General features: G+C 45.8%; 1 protein-coding gene across 7 annotated transcripts in view; it reads right to left on the reverse strand.

Annotated features, from left to right (window-relative positions):
* ARHGEF6 (Rac/Cdc42 guanine nucleotide exchange factor 6) overlaps window positions 1–19,299 on the reverse strand; it is a 121,455-nt gene that overhangs the window by 63,170 nt on the left and 38,986 nt on the right. For all 7 annotated transcript variants that reach the window (XM_043974317.1, XM_043974314.1, XM_043974313.1 and 4 more), the window contains one exon: window positions 10,457–10,527. In XM_043974317.1, the coding sequence (XP_043830252.1) occupies window positions 10,457–10,527 (71 nt within the window). The remainder of the gene's footprint in view (window positions 1–10,456; window positions 10,528–19,299) is intronic.

Raw genomic sequence — 19,299 nt, forward strand, 5'->3', positions numbered from 1 at the left:
TTCTCCTTATAAATGATCTGAATGCTTTCAATGTCACCCCCCTCAAAGGAGAGACTGTTTGAAATTATCAATGGGTGGAGCCAAGATGGCAGAGGAAAGACATTAAACACATAGGGCCCCCTGATACAATCACCCCAAAAATAGCAATAAAAGAACCCTTGGGGCAGAAAAACACACAAAAATATGGGCTGAGAGTTTTCTCCAGCTATAGATAGATTTCAGGGGGCCACGCTGGGCCACAAAGAAAACCTAACCCCACAATCAGGCCGACACACCAGACACCCACAGGAGGACTTTGCCCCAGTGCCTCTGAATCAGCTGCAGCACTGATGTCTTTTGGAACCGAACGCATGGTTGGGTTGAACGGCTGGCCGGGGCTGGCTGGGGGGTGGGGTGTAAGTGCAGGGGTACCAGTGGACTGGAGGGAAGGATTTGACTGTCCCACCCCAGCAGGCAACCAGGAAGAAATCCTGAGCGGCTGAAGGCCCAGGTGGGGGAGGGGAGCAGGGGAACAGGCTCATCGGAAGCTGAGAACCACACCACAGAAAGCTTTGCTGGTTGGTTGCTTAGTAAGTAGGCCTGAGGTTATCTCCAGACCTGAGAACAGGCCAGGTGAGATTAAAACATGCCCCCCCTCAAACCAAAACACCTGGGACCCTCTGAAGCTGGGAACAGGAGCAGAGCCAAGAAGCAGCCGCAGCAGCCGCAGCCCCACCCCCACACCATCCTGCAGTGGAGAGTTTAAAATCAAATGAAAGCGAGGTCAGGCAGGCTGAGAAGAAGCCCAACCATCCCCCGGGGCCACGCTGTAGCTTGAACAGTATGTCCTGGAAGCAGTGCCACACTTTAAGAAGAAGTTAAAAGCCAAGAAATAGTAAGCCAGGATGAGTAGGCAGAGAAAGCAGAAGACCATCAAAAACTTCTTTGGGGGTCAGGTAGACCACAATACACCCTCAGAAGAAGAAGATAATAACAGGGTCAAAGCTCTAACATCCAAAGCTTCCAAGAAAAATATGAACTGGTCTCAGGCCATGGAAGCTCTCAAAAGGGACTTTGAAGAGAAAGTAGGAGAAATAGAAAAAAGATATAGAGAAAGGGAGGAAAGAATCAAAAGGGAAATGAGAGTGATGCAGGAGGGTCATGAGAAAAAAGTCAACAGTTTGAAAAGCCAAATGGAAAAGGAAATTAAAAAACTGTCTGATGAAAATAACTGCCTAAGAATTAGGTAGGACTGAACAAATGGAAGCTAGTGACTTTATGAGAAACCAAGACACAGTAAAGCAAATCCAATTGAATGAAAAAATATAGGGCAATGTGAAATATCTCCTTGGGAAAACAGCTGACCTGGAAAATAAATCTAGGAGAGATAATTTGAAAATCATTGGACTACCTGAAAACCATGTCCAAAACAAGAGCTTAGACACCATCCTCCAAGAGATTGTGAGGGAAAATTGCCCGAATATTCTAGAAGCAGAAGCTAAAATAGAAATTGATAGAATCCACCAATCACCTCCTGAAAGGGATCCCAAAAGGAAAACCTCCAGGAATATTATAGCCAAATTCCAGAGCTCTCAGGTGAAGGAGAAAATACTGCAAGCAGCTAGAAAAAAGGAATTCAAATACTGTGGAGTTCCAATAAGCATAAAGCAAGATCTAGCAGCTTCTACATTAAAGGACCAAAGGGCATGGAATATGATATTCCAGAGGGCAAAGGAACTGGGACTACAGCCAAAAATCACGTACCAAGCAAAACTGAGTATAATCTTTCAGAGGCAAAAAATGGGATTTCAATGAGAAAGAGGTCTTTCAAGCATTTGTGATGAAAAGACCTGAACTGAATAGAAAATTTGACTTTCAAATACAAGACCCTGGAGAAGCATAAAAAGGTAAACAGGTAGCTCCAATGTCATATACAGAATCCCTTTCTATAAGACAACATGAGGAGTATGGCCAGCATCCTACTGGCTAATGGACTATATAGGGCCATGGCCATAATAAAGAGGCCTTGGGTATATTCTGATGGCCATGGTACCTATCTAGGGCATTGGCTGAGGAGGGGTCAGTACCACAGCAGTTACCCAACCTGGGCACAGTTTTCACATCAGCAGCCACTAAGACATGAGCAAAACTATAAGATATATCACGTGTCTATTCCATGTCCCACCTCACTCACAAGTAGTAAGAACTGTGGAATGATGGAGCAGTCTGCTTAAGTAAGCCCTAAAGCCACTGGACCCTAAGGAAAGCCTGAAATTTGGAATCAACAGGCAGTCTTCACCCCCACCCCCACCCCCACCCCCACCCCGGGCAATGCCAAGAAATGGACTGTTGGTCACCCCTGTCTTCTCTCTTTGAAAACCCTGTGTCAGAGGATAGAAAAGGAGACAAAGAACATTGAAAGCCAAGACTGGAACTTGTAGTACAGAGGACAGATGTTTCTGGTTGAATAAATCCCTATCCAGAAAAAAAAAAGGTAAACAGGAAAAAGACTTCATGAGGGATATTAAAAGATCAAACTGTTTACATTCCTACATGGGAAGATAATACTTCAAAATCATAAGAACTATCTCAGTAAGGAATTCACAGAAGACACAGGTCTGAACTGAATATGAAGGGATGATATCTGTAAAGCATTTATGTTTTGTTCTTTGAGGGGCAGACAGGGTGGGGTGTCTTATGTCTGGGGCTGGATTTGGGCTTGGGGCCTCCTGGGTCCAGGGCTGGTGCTTTGTCCACTGTGCCACCTAACTAATCCATAATGACATCATTCAAATAGGGTTGAGGTGTAGGAAGAATAAACTGGGGGAGGGAGAAGGGGAGAGATGGTCTCAAGGAAACAAGAAAAAAGCTTATGGAGGAGAGTAGAAGAGGGGGAAGGAGTTGGGGAGTGAGTGAACCTTAGTATCATCAGAATTGGCTCAAAGTAGGACTAATACATACTCAAGTAGGTATGGTAATATATTTTTGCCCTGAGGGAGGGAAGGGAGAAAAGGGGAGGGGGGAAGAAGGGAAGGAGGAAAGGGCAGAGGAGAGAGCAGTAAAAAGCAAAACACTTTCAAGGAAGATGAAGATGTTCTGCATTACTGCACAAGTATGACATATTGAATTGCTTGAACTCATAGAGAGGGTGGAAGAGGGAGGGAGGAAGAAAAATTTAGAACATAGAATTAGCTCAGGGACCCTGATCTCATTGGAGTGGGCTCATGGAGGGGATAGCTTTCATACCCAATTGGGAGGAGCAATCTATTTAACCCTGCAGGAAAATAGAAGGGGAAGAAGATAAGGAAGGAAGGGTGAAAAAAGGGAGTGCAGAGCAAGGGAGAGGATAGTCAAAAGTAAAACACTTTTGAGGAGGAATAGGTAAAAAGAAGATAGAGTAAATGTCATGGGAAGGGAATGGGATGGAGGGAAATAGTTATGATGACTGATTATAATGGCAAAACGTATGGTACCTACTTTGCTGAGCTTTTATGAAGAAAGTTCTCTGTCAAGCTTAAGGTACTATATACAGGTTATAATGAACAGGATACTATCAGAAAAACCTGGAAAGACCTACATGAACTGAAGCAGAGTAAAATGTACTGTATACAAAATAACAGCAATATTGTAAGATGATCTGCTGGGAAGCATGTGGTTATTTTCAGCAAGGCAATTATCCAATACAACCCTGAAGGACTTATGAAGATCGCAGCCCATCTGCAGAGAAAGAACTGATAGTATCTGAAAACAGATGGAAACACGTTTTTAATTTTTTTTTCTTTTCCTCTTTGACAATTCCTTAATCTGAAGTTTGTGGTTTTTTGACTGTTTTCTCTCACAACCTAGCTAATGTGGGAATGTTTTCCATGATTACTCATGTATAACTTATTTTGAATTGCTTGAGTTCTTGTGGGTGGGGGGTGGGAATGGAGGGGGGAAGAGAAGTTGGAACACAAAGTTTTAAAAAAATTGATCTTAAAATTTTGTTTTTACATATATTTTGGAAAATAAAATTCTATTCAAAGAAAAAAGAAAGAAAAAAAGAAAAAAAGAAATTATCAATGGAATAGACATGGGAATACACACACACACACACACACACGCACATGTACATGCTTGCACACACAGGAACACATTACGGCCCATTATCTTCTCACTCATAAGATCATGGGAACTTAGATTTAGAGCTGGAAGGCACTGTGGAGGCCATTGAGCCTAACCCTCTCATTTTACAAATGAGGAAAATGAGGCACAAGAAAATGAAGCAACTTGTCCACAGTGGCCAGGGGAGTAAGTGGCTGAGCTCTTCTCTCTCTCCAGCTTGGGGAATAAATACATCAGCAAATGATCTCATTACTTAGGAGGACCAGCATAGCTGGAACCTCATGTACACATAATTTAACCTCCTTCTGAGGGCTGTCTCTGATACATCTTGTCCGTGTGACCCTAAATCTAGACATGAGAGAGACGGGGCCACCTTGCATTAAGAGAGAGAGTTTCCAGGGGCAGCTAGGTGGTGCAGTGGATAAAGCACCGGCCCTGGAGTCAGGAGTACCTGAGTTCAAATCCGGCCTCAGACACTTAACACTTAGTAGCTGTGTGACCCTGGGCAAGTCATTTAACCCCAACTGCCTCACAAAAAAAAAAACAAACAAACAAAAAAAGAGAGAGAGTTTCCTCATCCAGCAGTTCCCTATACCAATGAGATCACAGGTCCAAGAACCTGTCTATTCATATATATATATATCCCTACCTCAATAGCCTGTCCCAAAGCGAAAAACAATGATAACAACAACTAACATTTCTATAAGTTACATAGTTACCTTCCATGAGGCAGATAGTGCATTATTATATCCATTTTACAGATGAGAAGACTGAGGATCATAGATGTAGGCACAAATATACAGTTCGTTAAGCATTATAGAGAGGATGTGAACCCAGGTTCTACAACTCCAAATCCAGCACTTTTTCTACTCCAGTGAGTAGTGGAAATTTCAGAGTGGCCCCTGATATAGACATCAGAAGCACCATTCAGGGCTCCAAAGACACTGGTGTTGGCCAGAAGCAAACGTGCGCCATGTCTCAGTACCTTCATCCTAAGTACCTTCACCACAGCAACTACCCTGCTTTGGAAACCCTGTTGGTATTCTGAGTACATAGAACTTAGAAAGAATCCCATCCATTTCTGGCCTTCCTTCCACCGGTCATCCTAGCCCTGAGAAAGAACTGAAAACAAAATGGCATACGTTAGTACCTGATTAGTCCAAATCAAAGGAATCGGGAACAGAGGAAAAACCAGAATAAAGCAAAGCAAGCTAAGGCTCCACAGTGTACCCAAGGGAAAAAACTGCAGTGGCATTTTCACTCATCAGGTGTCTTAGTCCTACCATTGAAAGGGAACTGTGTTACCTGGAAGCTAAAGGAAGAGTTAAAAATTTCCTGGAGAGGGGGGTCAGCTAGGTGGCACAGTGGATAAAGCATCGGCCCCGGATTCAGAAGGACCTGAGTTCAAATCTGGCCTCGGACACTTGACACTAGCTGTGTGACCCTGGATAAGTCACTTAACCCTCATTGCCCAGCCCCTCAAAAAAATTTCCTGGAGAAAGAGATTGGAGGGACCTGTCATTAGCTCATGTGCTCTTCACAAATGTTATGCTTTCTTTTTTGTTTGGGTTTTTTTTTTCATTTTTATTTAACATCCATTTTGTTTACATTTTGAGTTCTATAGTCTCTCCCCTTCCCTCATCCATTGAGAAGGAAAACAATATGATATTGATTATACAGATTTCCATAGTAGCCATGTTACCCCCCATAAAAGAACAAAAAATCTGATTCAATCTGCACTTAAGAGATCATCAATTCTGTTTCCAGAAGTGGAGAGCATTTTTCATCCTAGGTCCTTGGGAACTGTCTTGGATTGTTATATTGATTAGAGTAAAATGTTACATTTTCTTAATTCCAATTAAGAACCACATGATAAACCTCTGACCTTTCACTGGAAAGGTGGGAGGAATATGGGTGCTGAATGCTACATACACTGTATGTTTGTTATGTCAGCTGCATCTGCAGATTTTATGGAACTTTTTCTTACAAGGGAATGCAAGCTGGGTGGAGGTCAGAGGTGGGGGGGCATATCTGAAAAAGGCTGTGATAGGAAAACAAAAGATATCCAAAAAACTTTGAAAAAAGAATCTTTTCAGGTAAACTTGATGTTTGGCTTTTGTTCTCAAAGAGGACCATGACATCAAGGTGATGTCATGACTTGTAGTGAATTGGATTTAAGTGAGGGAGGGCTGTGCAAGGTCACCAACCTCATTCTCTCCTCCAGAGCCATCTGGGTCCAGTGGCAAGATATACATCAGGACGACTGGAGATGGCCTTGGATGTTTAAAGCAATTGGGGTTAAGTGACTTGCCCAGGGTCACACAACTAGTAAGTATCTGAGGTGAAATTTGAACTTAGGTCCTCCTGACTCCATGGCCAGTGCTCTATCCACTGTGCCACCTAACTGCTCCTTCAGGTAAAGTAGCACTGGCATCAAGCATGGCCCTTGTATTCAATTCATAAAGGTGGTAGGCCCCTGATTTGGTTGGGTAGAGGAATTATAGGCAACTCCCTTTGTTTTGTATATTGAATAATCTGGGCCTACAGGTGATCCCACCTACTTTGTAATGTGTTTTGAGTGATCTATTTTGCCCTCAGAAACGTAAGAACAAAAATATCAAAATATTCCCCTATACTTAAGGCTGTTACCTGTGTAGGGGCAGCTAGGTGGCGCAGTGGATAAAGCACTGGCCTTGGATTCAGGAGGACCTGAGTTCAAATCCAGCCTCAGACAATTGACACTTAACTAGCTGTGTGACCCTGGGCAAGTCACTTAACCCTCAGTGCCCTGCAAAAAAAACCAAAACCAAACCCCCCCAAAAAACCCCCCAAAAAACAAATGTATACTAGAATTTGAAACTGTTTTTATGGATGCCACATTCTCTTTAAAGGGAAAATCTCAAGCACATTCACCAAAGTTGGTTCATTTTTTTCTTTTCCTTTTTTTTGGTAACACAAAAGAGCATTCACAGTCTCCAAGGTGGAGCTCTGGATCGTTCCAGGGTTTGAACCCATAAGAAACCATCAAAGTTCACCAGGGGAACCAGGGTTGTGAAATTCCCCTGTCTTAAAGGGGATCTGGGGGAACTGAGAGTGGAAGAGGAGGAATGAGGGACAAGTATCAGACCAAAATGGAAGAGGGATGGAGAGACAGGAATCATCCACATTGTGAATAGGGGGGAGGGAGGGAGGGAAGGAGAGAGGGAGGGAGGGAGGGAAGGAGAGAGGGAGGGAGGGAGGGAGGGAGGGAGGGAGAGAGAGAGAGAGAGAGAGAGAGAGAGAGAGAGAGAGAGAGAGAGAGAGTATGTGTGTGTGCGTGCTCGTACACCTAAACATACTGTGGGAGGGGAGGCGACTTGGTGAAGGACCATGATGGAGGATGTGTGTATCCCACACAAGGTGTGACGAGGGGATGCTAGAAGGTGTGTGGTGAATGTGGTATAAGGGTAGGGTTACCACAGTCAGAACCACAACCCCCAAATACTATTCTACTTCAATCTGATTGTGGCTCCCTCCCAGCACCCAGCTTCTGTGATAACAGTTATACACTGGTTCAATACCAGCCAGGTGACAACTCTGTGTGTATATGTGTGTCAGGCACAAAAGGTGTGTGGAAGGAAAAGGGAACAGTTGAAGTATGAGGAAAAAGCAAGGGGGGAAGAGAAACGGTATCAAAGAAAGTCGGAGGAAAGTGTGTCCTTATGCTCACAGAATCATAGTATCATAAATTAGAACTAGAAAAGACCCAAATACAACTCCATCATTTTACAAAGGTGGAAACTGAGGCAAGTGACTTATCCAAAGTCACACAGATGAGAAAATTCAGAGCTGGGATTCAAACTCAGCTCCTTTGACCCCAAATCTAATGTTTTTCCACCCGAATGATGCTCAGTGCTCATGAGGCTGAGGCTCTGATGAGGCTGAGGCTCCAAGGTGGGTTCTTGAGTTCTGGACAGAAGAATGAGGAGCTGGGGTGGGGGAAGAGGATGGTAAGAAAGGGCCAGCGGGTACAGAATGAACATCCCTCTTCTGCCCAGGGATGGGTGAGTGAGGAAGGGCCAGTACCAGAGGCTGGCTGGCCCTGGATGATGTCCATCTGGGCCACACAGGCAAGTTCAGCTGAGGGGGGTGGGTCAGAGGTCGGGAATGAAGCAGCCAGGAGGTTCCTTTGTCTATCCTTTACCTTCAAAGGGCACAGTATCTCCTCACTGAATCTCACCAGAATACCTGGGCCCCGACAATTTTGTCTTTGACCATTTTTCAGGGCCTCTTTGCAGGGCCTCTTTCTCCTGGCCTTGAGGTTCTTCAGGGTGGGGGGTGTGAAATGTCTCCAGGTATTAGTAAGAGATCCTTATATAGCACTGAATGTGTCACACTGGAACCCTGTGGGGCCGGGCCAAGCCAACACCATAAAGCCTCTCATTTGTCATCTCAACACTTCAACTCTTGTTAAGCCAAGGGATTCAATTTACACGTCTTCAATGCTCCAAAGATCTGCCATAGGGAGTGGGGGAGTATACTGAACACCTCCCTCCTCTAGTACAGATCACAGCCCCTTTTTGACTTTGGAGACAGTCCTTGACATTCCCAGGATCACAGGATTTTAGAGGTGGAAGGGTCCTTGGAGGCCATGGGATCCAATGTGTACTCAAATAAAAACCCTCACTCCAATACCCCCCAATGAGTGGCCATCCAGCCTTTGTCCGAAGGATCACAGAATCCTAGATCCAGAGCTAAAAGGGACCTCAGAAGTCATCTTGTCTAAAGGTCATGAGTAATAGTGTCAGAGGTGGCATGTGACCCCAGGTCCTCAGACCCCGGGGGCCACAACTCTCTCCCCATGCGCAACGGGGAGCAGCCCACATCACTGTGAAGCTCTCCTTTACATCTGTGCCATCTTGCCCTTCTGCCACACTCCAGAACCACATGGTTCCCATCGTTTTGACTTTCTTATGCCCTCTGATCCCACAACTCCCCTCTCACATAGCCGTTTTAAAATTTTTTTCAATTAACAAAAATCTATTTTCTTTCCCACTTCCCTTTCCTCAGTGGAAAAACAAAAACAAAACTCTTTTAATAAATATGGAAAGTCAAGGAAAATAAAATCACACATTGGTTATGTCCAAAAAACATTATGTCTAATTCTATACACTGAGTCCATCACCTCTCTGTCAAAAGGTGGGTAGCCAGGGGCAGCTAGGTGGCGCAGTGGATAGAGCACCGGCCCTGGAGTCAGGAGAACCTGAGTTCAAATCCAGCCTCAGACACTTAACACTTACTAGCTGTGTGACCCTGGGCAAGTCACTTAACCCCAACTGCCCCACTTTAAAAAATAAATTTAAAAAAAAAAAAAAAGGTGGGTAGCCTGTTTCATCATGAGTCCTCTGGAACTGTGGTTCATCATTGTGTTGATCTTAAGCCTCTCAGAGTTGTTTGTCTTTACAATACTGTTGTCATTGTAGAAATTGTTCTCCTGGCTCAGCTCACTCCACTCTGAGACCATGCCCTTCATCAATTCTTACAACACAACAGCATTGTATCATATTCCTCTACCATAATTTGTTCAGCCATCCCCCCAATTTATGGGCACCTCCTAAGCTTCTAGTATTTCTTTCCCAGTCACTGGCTTCTCTTCTAATCTTAGCTTCATTGTTTGCTAAAAAACATTTTAATTTTATATAATCCAAAGTACACATTCTGTGTTCTGCAATCCTTTCTATCCCTTGTTTTGTCATGAATCGTTCCCCTAGCCACAGATCCAAAGGGTAATTTCTTCCTTGGTTCTCTAATTTATGGTATTATTCTTTATGTCTAAGTCACATACCTATTTGGAGCTTCTTTTGGTATATGGTGCTAGATACTGTTCTATACCTACTTTCTGCCACACGGGTATCCAGTTTTCCTAGTAGTTTTTGTCTGATACTAAGTTCTTCCCCCAGTAGCTGGGGCTCTCACATCCTTCTCAAAGGTCCCACGTGCCCTTGGCCTCCCTTTTCTGCACCTGCCTCTTTTGTCGTTCTTCCTGCCTCATTTTGCAGCTCCGTATAAAATATAATTATAATTACAACATACTCTTACGTAGCATTTGCCTCCAGGTTAGATCTGCTAACTTGAAGGAAATAGGACAAGGGGGATGAGCAGTTAAGAGTCAGGAAAAGAAGAGGTGGGCCTGACTTTATTTCTGAAATAGAAGCCAAGCAAGTGACTAAAGGGGTCAGAGAGAACCCTTCCCCCTACAGCCAACCTGGCGATGAGTCTCTGAACTCACTGGGCTAGTCCTTGGACAAAACACACAATTTACCACCAGGACCATTTGATTTACACAAACACATTAAACCACAGGCACATATTAACTGAACATTTAAAGACTCACCACACTGTAGTAATTCTTGGTAAGTTGAAGAGTGTCAAGTCCTTTTACAGTCTTTGGGGAGCCAGGTTTCTCTGTAAAAAAAATATACTTATATGATTAACAGAGTGCCATGATCCTTCTACAACATTAAATTCATTGACATAAAAGGTTGATTTCTAGAGTGATCAATAAGAAATAGACATTCTTAAGGAAATCTAACCCTAACTTTGTTAAATGAGAGAATTACAGAGCTGGAAGAGACCTTAGTTAACACATCTGGGAAATAAGGCCATTGGTGTCAGAGGTCAGGAGACTTGTCCAAGGTCCCACAGCTAGCTAGTGGCAGAGTTAGAACTAAAACCTCTAGTTTCCTGACTCCAAGCTCAGAACTTTCAATGGCAGCAGACATACAGTCTTGCAATTCCGTTCAAATGAAATGTACAAAAGAAGCCAAAACATTAGAAGTGGAATCACTCTTTTCAGTTTTCCATCTAGATCCACGGCAATGTCACAAGGACCTGAGATCTCACAGGTGCGGGGATGCACCAACACTCCACCTCTCCAAGGCACTGCAGAAATAACAAGAGTAATCATAAATAAACCTCCCTTCTGGGCTAAAGCCCAAACAAGACCTGAATCTGCAACTCACTGAGAACTAAGCTGTTATTTATGTGTCTGGGAGGAAGAAAGCACTCTCCTTTACTTGGGATCTTCAGATGTCATTTAGAATAGTCTCTAAAATACATACTTTGGGGGGGACAAAGTTAAAAGTCACCCCTATACAATTCATTTCCATTTATTTTTTTACAGGGAAGCTTTTTTATAGAGAAATTATGATATAATGGATACTTCCCAACAAAAATTTAGACAACTCCCAAACCCACAGAGTACCTTTCTTTTTTTCTTTTTTTTTTTTTTTAGTGAGGCAATTGGGGTTAAGTGACTTGCCCAGGGTCACACAGCTAGTAAGTGTTAAGTGTCTGAGGCCGGATTTGAACTCAGGTACTCCTGACTCCAGGGCCGGTGCTCTATCCACTGCGCCACCTAGCCGCCCCAGAGTACCTTTCTTGAGGCGGAGGAACCCTATCAAAGGTTGTGCACTGCTAAGACCGACATACAGGCCAATTTCCACTTTCCCAACTTACCAACTGGTCCCTTTGCTTTTTTAAAACTATTTTATTATTTTCCAGTTACATGTAAAGATAGTTTCCATAGGATTTCTAGTTCCAAATTTTTCTCCCACCCTCCCCCCTCCCCAAAACAAAAAGCAATCTGATATAGGTTATATATGTACGATCACATTAAACATATTTCTGCATTAGTAGTATTGTGAAAGAAAAAAAAACAGATGGGGGGGGCAATGAGGGTTAAGTGACTTGCCCAGGATCACACAGCTTGTAGGTGTCAAGTGTCTGAGGCCACATTTGAACTCAGGTCCTCCTGAATCCAGGGCCAGTGCTTTATCCACTGCACCACCTAGCTGCCCCCCATTTGCTTTTCAAACACAAAGTCCTGCCTTTTTCAAAAGATAGTTTCTTTGCAGAGGGGACCGTTATGGTGGAGGGAATGCTGAGGCTTCTTCAACTAGCCTGCCTCTGATTTTCCACAGTTGTTCTAACACTCTCCTACTCAGAGCTGATAGTACCTTCTCACAGAATCACAGAGTCAGAAAAGACCTCAAGGAGGGGGTGACTAGGTGGCACAGTGGATAAAGCACCGGCCCTGGATTCAGGAGTTCCTGAGTTCAAATCTGGCCTTAGACACTTGACACTTACTGGCTGTGTGACCCTGGGCAAGTCACTTAACCCCCATTGCCCCGCAAAAAAAAAGAAAAGACTTCAAGGACCATCTGATCTAAGTCCTACATTAAGAAAGATGCCTTTGGGGCAGCTAGGAGGGGCAGTGGATAGAGCACTGGTTCTGGAGTCAGGAGGACCTGAGTTCAAATCTGACCTCAGACACTTGACACTTACTACCTGTGTGACCTTGGGCAAGTCACGTAACTCCAATTGCAGAAAGAAAGGAAGAAACAAAGAAAGACAGAGAGAGAAACAGAGAGAAAGAAAGGAAGGAAGGAAAGGGGGGGAAAGAAAACTTGCCTTCTTCGATGTAGCTAGCAAGTGGGCATCCAGCCTGCACTTGACAGACTCCCAGTGAGGGGGGAAGCTACTGCCTCCTGAGGTGGCTGATGCCACTTGGGGCTAGCTCTCATTGGTGGGAAGCTTTGTCTCTTTACAGCCTCCACCCAGCGATCCTAGTTCTTCCCTGTGGGACCCAGGAGAATGAGCAGCATCCCTCTGCTTCAGGCCAGCCTCTTAGACATTTGAAGGCAGCTCTCACGTCCCCCAAGTTTTCAGATTACACATCCCCAGTCCCTCTGACCTATTGTCAAAAGGCCAGGAAGCAGGGCCCTTTGCCACGCTGCTAAGCCCTCTGGCTTATCAAGGTTCTTCCTATAATGTGGTCCCCAAAGCTAAAGCCAATCCTGCAGGTATAGTCTGATGAAGACAGAGTGGGAGAGGACTATCAGATCCCTCTGCCCAGCCATTGCATGGCCCAAAAGGGCACTGGCTCTCTGGCTGCCATACCCACCATGGCCACAGACTGAGCCTCCCGTGCAGCAGATTCTCCAAACCTTTCTCGGACAAACTGCTTTCCAGCTTTGCCCCACCTTCTGCTGCCTTTTGGATTCACATTCACCTAGTTTGGCTCAAGGACGACCAAGGTAGTTTCATTCATTCATGGCTTTTTGGTGGAGATAGGGCAGAATACAGGATCACGTCCCCTCCTCCCTGAACCTCCTGGTCAATACAAGACCCTCAGAGCTCCAAGCACCAAGATCGGTCCCCAGAGGAGGGAGCAGCAGCAATAACAAGCCTACAGCCCAGGAAATAAGGGGAAGATGGGTAAGAATATCACTTGGGGGTCAGCTAGGTGGCACAGTGGATAGAGCACCGGCCCTGGATTCAGGAGGACACGAGTTCAAATCCGGCCTCAGACACTTGACACTAGCTGTGTGACCCTGAGCAAGTCACTTAACCCCAACTGCCCCACCAAAAGAAGAAGAAGAAGAAGAAGAAGAAGAAGAAGAAGAAGAAGGTGATACTAAGAAAGCTCTCCTGTAGAAAGGAGGGTGGGAGATGAGGGGGCAGTGTTCCAGGTATGGGGCACAGCCAGGGCAAAGGTATGGAGGTGGGAGATAGGAGTATTATGCAGACTAGTGTAGCTGGAGCATGTAGAAGGGAAAAGTATAAGGATTGTCAAGGTAGAAAAGACTCTGAAGAGCTCTAAGTACCAAACAGAGGAACAGTCATGCTTTGTACACAATATTGAACGTAGCATGGCATAATGGACAAAGCACTGGGTCTGGAGCCAGAAAGAACTAGGTTCAAATTCCACCTCTAACACTTATCAGCTATGCAATCACTGGTGGGCAAGCCTCAGTTCCCTCATGTATAACATGAAGATAATAATGCCGCACAACCACCCTGCAGGGATCACAGAATGAGATGGTGAGACTTTGGAGCCTGATGTTGCCTTACAGGTCAGCCTGTCATTTTTCTGATAAGGAAACTGAGGTCCAGAGTAAATAAGGGACCTGCCCAGTGTCAGAAAATCAGTAAATGTCAGGTCTAAGGCGAGATCCCAGGTCTTCGGACTGCAACAAGAGTCTGGGCTTCTCTCTGCTACATCACTCAATGATTGCTCTTGTTTCCTTCCTCCCTCCCTACTCCACACCTACTTCTGACAGTTTGGTTAGCAAGGCAACTGGGTGGCACAGCGGATAGAGAGCTGGGCCCAGAGTCAGGAAGACCTGAGTTCAAATTCAGCTTCAGAGGGCTTACTAGCTGTGTGACCCTGGGGTAGTCACTGAAATCTGTTTTCCTCAGTTTCCTCATCTGTAAAATGGGGATAGCAAGAGCACCTTCCTCTCAAGGTCTGTGACAGAGGTGTAAGGATTAGTAGAGTGCCTGGCACATGGAAACCACTACATAAATGTTAGGTATCTACCTGGACCCACCGTCCTCTGGAGCTGTGTGGGCAGCCCGCTCTTGGTGAATCTGTCCATTTGTGTCTACTCTGTTATCTCTGGCCCTACAAGAACTTAGGGAAGAAGGGAGGGGCATCCTCTCAGGGTTAGGGGGCCTGAGGTCTCGATCACAGAGTAGGAACAGACAGTGGAGAGCCAACAGACGTGGAAGAACAGACTGGAAAACAGTCCATTCAATGTAATGAACTCATTGAGCCCTTGCTATGTCAAGGCCCTGAGCTAAGCACTAGAGATAGAAAGATGGAAAATGACAGGGTCCCTGCTTCAGGAGCCGGCATGTGGACCATATATAACGTGTATCCCATTAAGGAAGACACAAGGCAAGCTGAGGATGGAGGGAACACCAATAATCAGGGGAAGGAAACAAAGAAAGGCTTCCTGGGGGAAGTGGTACCTGAGCTGAACCTGGAAGAAAGATGAAGTTTGGGAAATTCAGAAATGAGGAGAAAGTGCAGTCCAGGCATGAGGAATGGTCTGTGTAAATGTGTGGAGGTGGGAGATTGAATGTAGATCACAGATTATCAGTTTAGAGCTGGAAGAGGCTAGATGACCCAACCCCCCCCCATTTTATCGATAGGGAAATGGAAGGGAAATAACTTGCTCAAGGTCACAAAGTTAATAAAAGGCAGATCCAGAGCCAGGGAACACTTTGTCTAGAACATAGAGTCTGAAAAATAGTATAAAATAAAGGCCAAAAAAATAGGTGGGAACCAGACTGTGGAGGACCTTAAATGTCAAGCTGAGAACTTTCTTTTTTATCCTAGTGGCAATAGGGAGCCACTGAAGGCATCTGAGCAGGGTAGTGACAAAATTAACAAAAGGCAAATCAAAAGAAATGCTCTGGGGGCCAACTTCAAGATTTAAAGAAGCACATCAGTCCCTGGCAATCAAGGCCTGCTTTCCTGTGGCACTGCGTGGCATGAACTAAGCAGCATAGAGGCAAGGAATATGTGAAGAGTCAGGGAAGGAATGAAAGTCACATCATTGCAAAGGGTTAAGTGAGAACTAGACAGTCCTGCTCATGTTTGTACTCTGGCACGTGTGTGCAGTGCATGTACATACACACACACACACACACACACACATATCCTTCTAGATTACATCTATAGGACGATGAGATTCACCAATTCAATGGATTCAGGGAAAATACAGTCACAGTGGAGGCATGGCAAAGCAAAGGCAAAAGGCCCAGTAGAAAGAGGTGTCAGAAAACATGCAGAGTCTGAGCACAGTTCCCTGCTTTCTCCCCAACCCCCCTCCCTCAACCCTTAACATGGATTCCTGCCGCTTGCTCCATGGTTAGAGGGCGCCGAGGACACTTTGGGACTGGGCATGAAGTCAATAGGACCGATACCCATGGGGACTGCAAACAAACAGTCCAAATACCAAACCAGGAGCGGGATTCCAAGCCTAGCTTGCAAAAGCCATGACCAGCGGGGAAAGTAATCCTGAAGCCACGTGAGCGCCCATCTCAGCACGCCACACACCAAGCACCAGGATCCGAGAGGGCAGGCTCCACAGGCAGAGTGGAAGCCCCTCCATCAAGGGAGGCCGAAAAGGATACAAAGTCACCACCCTGGGCCCAGCTTGCGAATGGGCTTCTCCCAACATGGCCAGGCTGACCCCTGCTCCCGGGGTAAGGGCCTCCCCTCCCACAGCTGCCTCTCAATTAGTTCATTCACCCAGCATTTCTTGAGTCTCCTTTCTGGCCTGGATCCCTCTGATTCCTGACCTTCCAGGCTTCCCAACTAAAATCCCATCTTCTCCAGGAAGCCGTCCCTGACCCCTCTGGATTCCACTGCCTTCTCTCTTTGGATTATGCCCCACTTCTCCTGGATACAGCTGCTTTGTACCCATTGGTTTGCTTGTTGTCTCCCCCATCAGTTTTTTTTTGTTTGTTTTTTTGTTTTTTTAGTGAGGCAATTGGGGTTAAGTGACTTTCCCAGGGTCACACAGCTAGTAAGTGTTAAGTGTCTGAGGCCAGATTTGAACTCAGGTACTCCTGACTCCAGGGCCGGCCGGTGCTCTATCCACTGAGCCATCTAGCTGCCCCTCCCCCATCAGTTTTTAAGCTCTTTGATGGAAGGGACCGTCTTTGATCTCCACTACTTAACACAGTAGTTGGCACATAGTAGGTGCTTAATAAATGTTTACTGACTAACTGCAAGGCTAGGCACTGTGCTAGGCACAGGAGTATCCTCCCCTCCCCCAGTGTCCAGACATATTCCCCACGTCCTTGTATAGGTACCTGTTGTTTCTCCCAATAGAAAGTAAGCTCTCTGAGGGCAAGGGCTAGCTGTCGCCTGTTTGGCTTTGCATCCCCAGTGCTTAGTACAATGCCTGGTGCACAGTCGGCAAGTTAAGAAATGTTTCCTGACTGGTCGTACTCAAAGACCTTACATTCTGTTGGAAGCAAATATACCATACATCCAAAATCATTTCTGGGGGAGGGCACTATCAACTGTGGGGGGGAGGTGTCAGCAAGGGTTTCATGTTAATAAGTACTTAAACTGAGCCTAGAAATAAGCCTGGTGTCCCAAGAGGCAGAGGGGAGGAGGGAGAGGATTCCAGGCATGGGGGACAGCCTGAGCAAAAGTGTGGAGGTAAGAGATGGAACAGGCAGTTGGCTGGAGTGTCACTTGCACAAAGGGAGGGTCATGTGTGGCTTAGTTGGACCTGCCAGACCTCATGCTCCACTAGCTTAGCTTTTAAGGACCCAGGGTCCCCTGCACATCACTCTGAGGCACATCAGCCAGAGAACCTACTTCATTAACTGTCAATATAACCCATTTCGTTGATATCTATATTTCCTTTCTGATGAACAAACAAAAAGGCCTTTCTGAAGCATTTATTGTGTGCCAAACACTGTCCTAAGCTCTGGAGACACAAGCAGGAAAAGAAATGAAAAAAGACCTCCAGGAGCTTACAATCTAATGTAGGGGGATAAAACAGAGCCAGATCAGTCCGATCCCAGTCAGGATGGGTTGAAGTAGAGAGGACAGGGTGGAATGAAGCTGCTGGGAGAGACTGCAGCAGCAAAGATCCCGGCTCTCTCTCTGGCTGTGAGAGAGGAGGCTTCACTGGGAGAAGGTGGAGGTGAACAGCCACACGGAGCAGTCAGTGATGGCCACCTTCACTCCTCCCCCATACGTCTGCCCAAAAGAATCCAGGGAAGAGTACTTCTTTTTTTCCACTTGCATGGTAAAATGTCCTTCTGCTAAGGATTTGTAGTTCCAGGAGGTGGGTAACGGCCCCTTGGGGGATGCCGCTCAGAGAATGGCTCGCCCTTCATCAGAACCGCTTCACAGCACCGTGGCCTTTCTACTCCGCCAAGAAGACTGAATGATGTCTGACATTTACAGAACATTGGAAAGTTTGCAAAGTGCTTGACATATGCAAGCCCGCTTCGAGAGTGCATTGATGGCCAAGCTGGGATTTTACAGTACGTGATGCCATCTGAACCTTCCAACAAACCAGTGAAGCAGCTACCACAGGCACTGATTTATCAGCCCCCCCCCCCCCGTTTTCCAGGTGAGGAAACTGAGTTTCACAGACATTAGATGATGTACTCAGGATCACAGGACTAGGAATTGTAGAAGTGGCATTTGACCCCAGGGCTTCCTGTGTGCCAGGCCAACACTTCAGCCTCTTACTGTACTGCAAGGTCAGGGCACTACCAGGCCTTTATATCACTATCTTTATTCCATTCTTAACTGATACCAAAATATGGGGCAGCTGAGTGGCAGTGGGTAGAGCCCCAGTCCTGGAGTCAGGAAGACCTGAGTTCAAATCCAGCCCCAGATGCTTCCCAGCTATGTGACCCTGGGCAAGTCACTTGACTTCTGCTTGCCTCAGTTTCCTCATCTGTAAAAATGGGCATAATAACAGCACCTCTCTGCCAGGGTTGTTGTGCGGATCCAATGAGAGAATCATTGTAGAGCACTTGGCACAGTTCCTGGCACTTGGTGAGCACTGTGTGTTGTTCAGTCGTTCAGTCATAGCCAATGTGACCCCATGGGTTTTCTTGGCAGAGGCTGCCCTGGTTTGCCATTTCCTTCTCTAGCATGTCCCCATATAAATGGCAGCATAAGCAGCAGCAGCAGCATAATTGTGATTATCTGTAAAATGGGGAGGAGGGGCAGCTAGGTGGCACAGTGGATAAAGCACCGGCCCTGGAATCAAGAGGACCCGAGTTCAAATCCGGCCTTAGACACTTGACACTTACTAGCTGTGTGACCCTGGGCAAGTCACTTAACCCTCATTGCCCCGCCAAAAAAAAATGGGAAGAAGGAGAACAACTCCCTCCAGAGTTGTTGTAAGGTTCAAATGAGAGATATCTGTGAAGCACTTTGTAACCCGTAAAGCCCCACAGAAACACTAGGTATTAATAATGCTAATGACATGTTCATTAATCTAGTTCAGTAGGAATGGAAAAAAAGTGGGCAGTTTGGAAAATGCACACCAATCTTTACTCTCCTACACATTGAATCTGAGCAATGGGTGTATTTTACTGCAGACTTCAGCATTGTTGGCACTTAGAACATGACTTATGGGGTGTCTGTGTGCGTGTGCATGTATGTGGGGGGTGGCAGTGGATAGGCAGGCACCTCCTAACAGGCAAAAGGATCAAGCCCATCCCCTCTGCGCATGTGTCTAATATCCTGGCTGAGGAGAGAAGAGGGAGGTCTATGGTTGGGAGGCCAGAGCAGCCTCCTGACCAAGGCCTTGGTCTGATGGGAGCCCAAACCCTATTCCTCAAGGCCCCTCCACAAAGGACAGGATCCTAGGAGGAAAAGCCCTACAGCCTGGGCTT

The sequence above is a fragment of the Dromiciops gliroides genome, chromosome X (assembly GCF_019393635.1).
Source record: "Dromiciops gliroides isolate mDroGli1 chromosome X, mDroGli1.pri, whole genome shotgun sequence".
Taxonomy (NCBI): domain Eukaryota; kingdom Metazoa; phylum Chordata; class Mammalia; order Microbiotheria; family Microbiotheriidae; genus Dromiciops; species Dromiciops gliroides.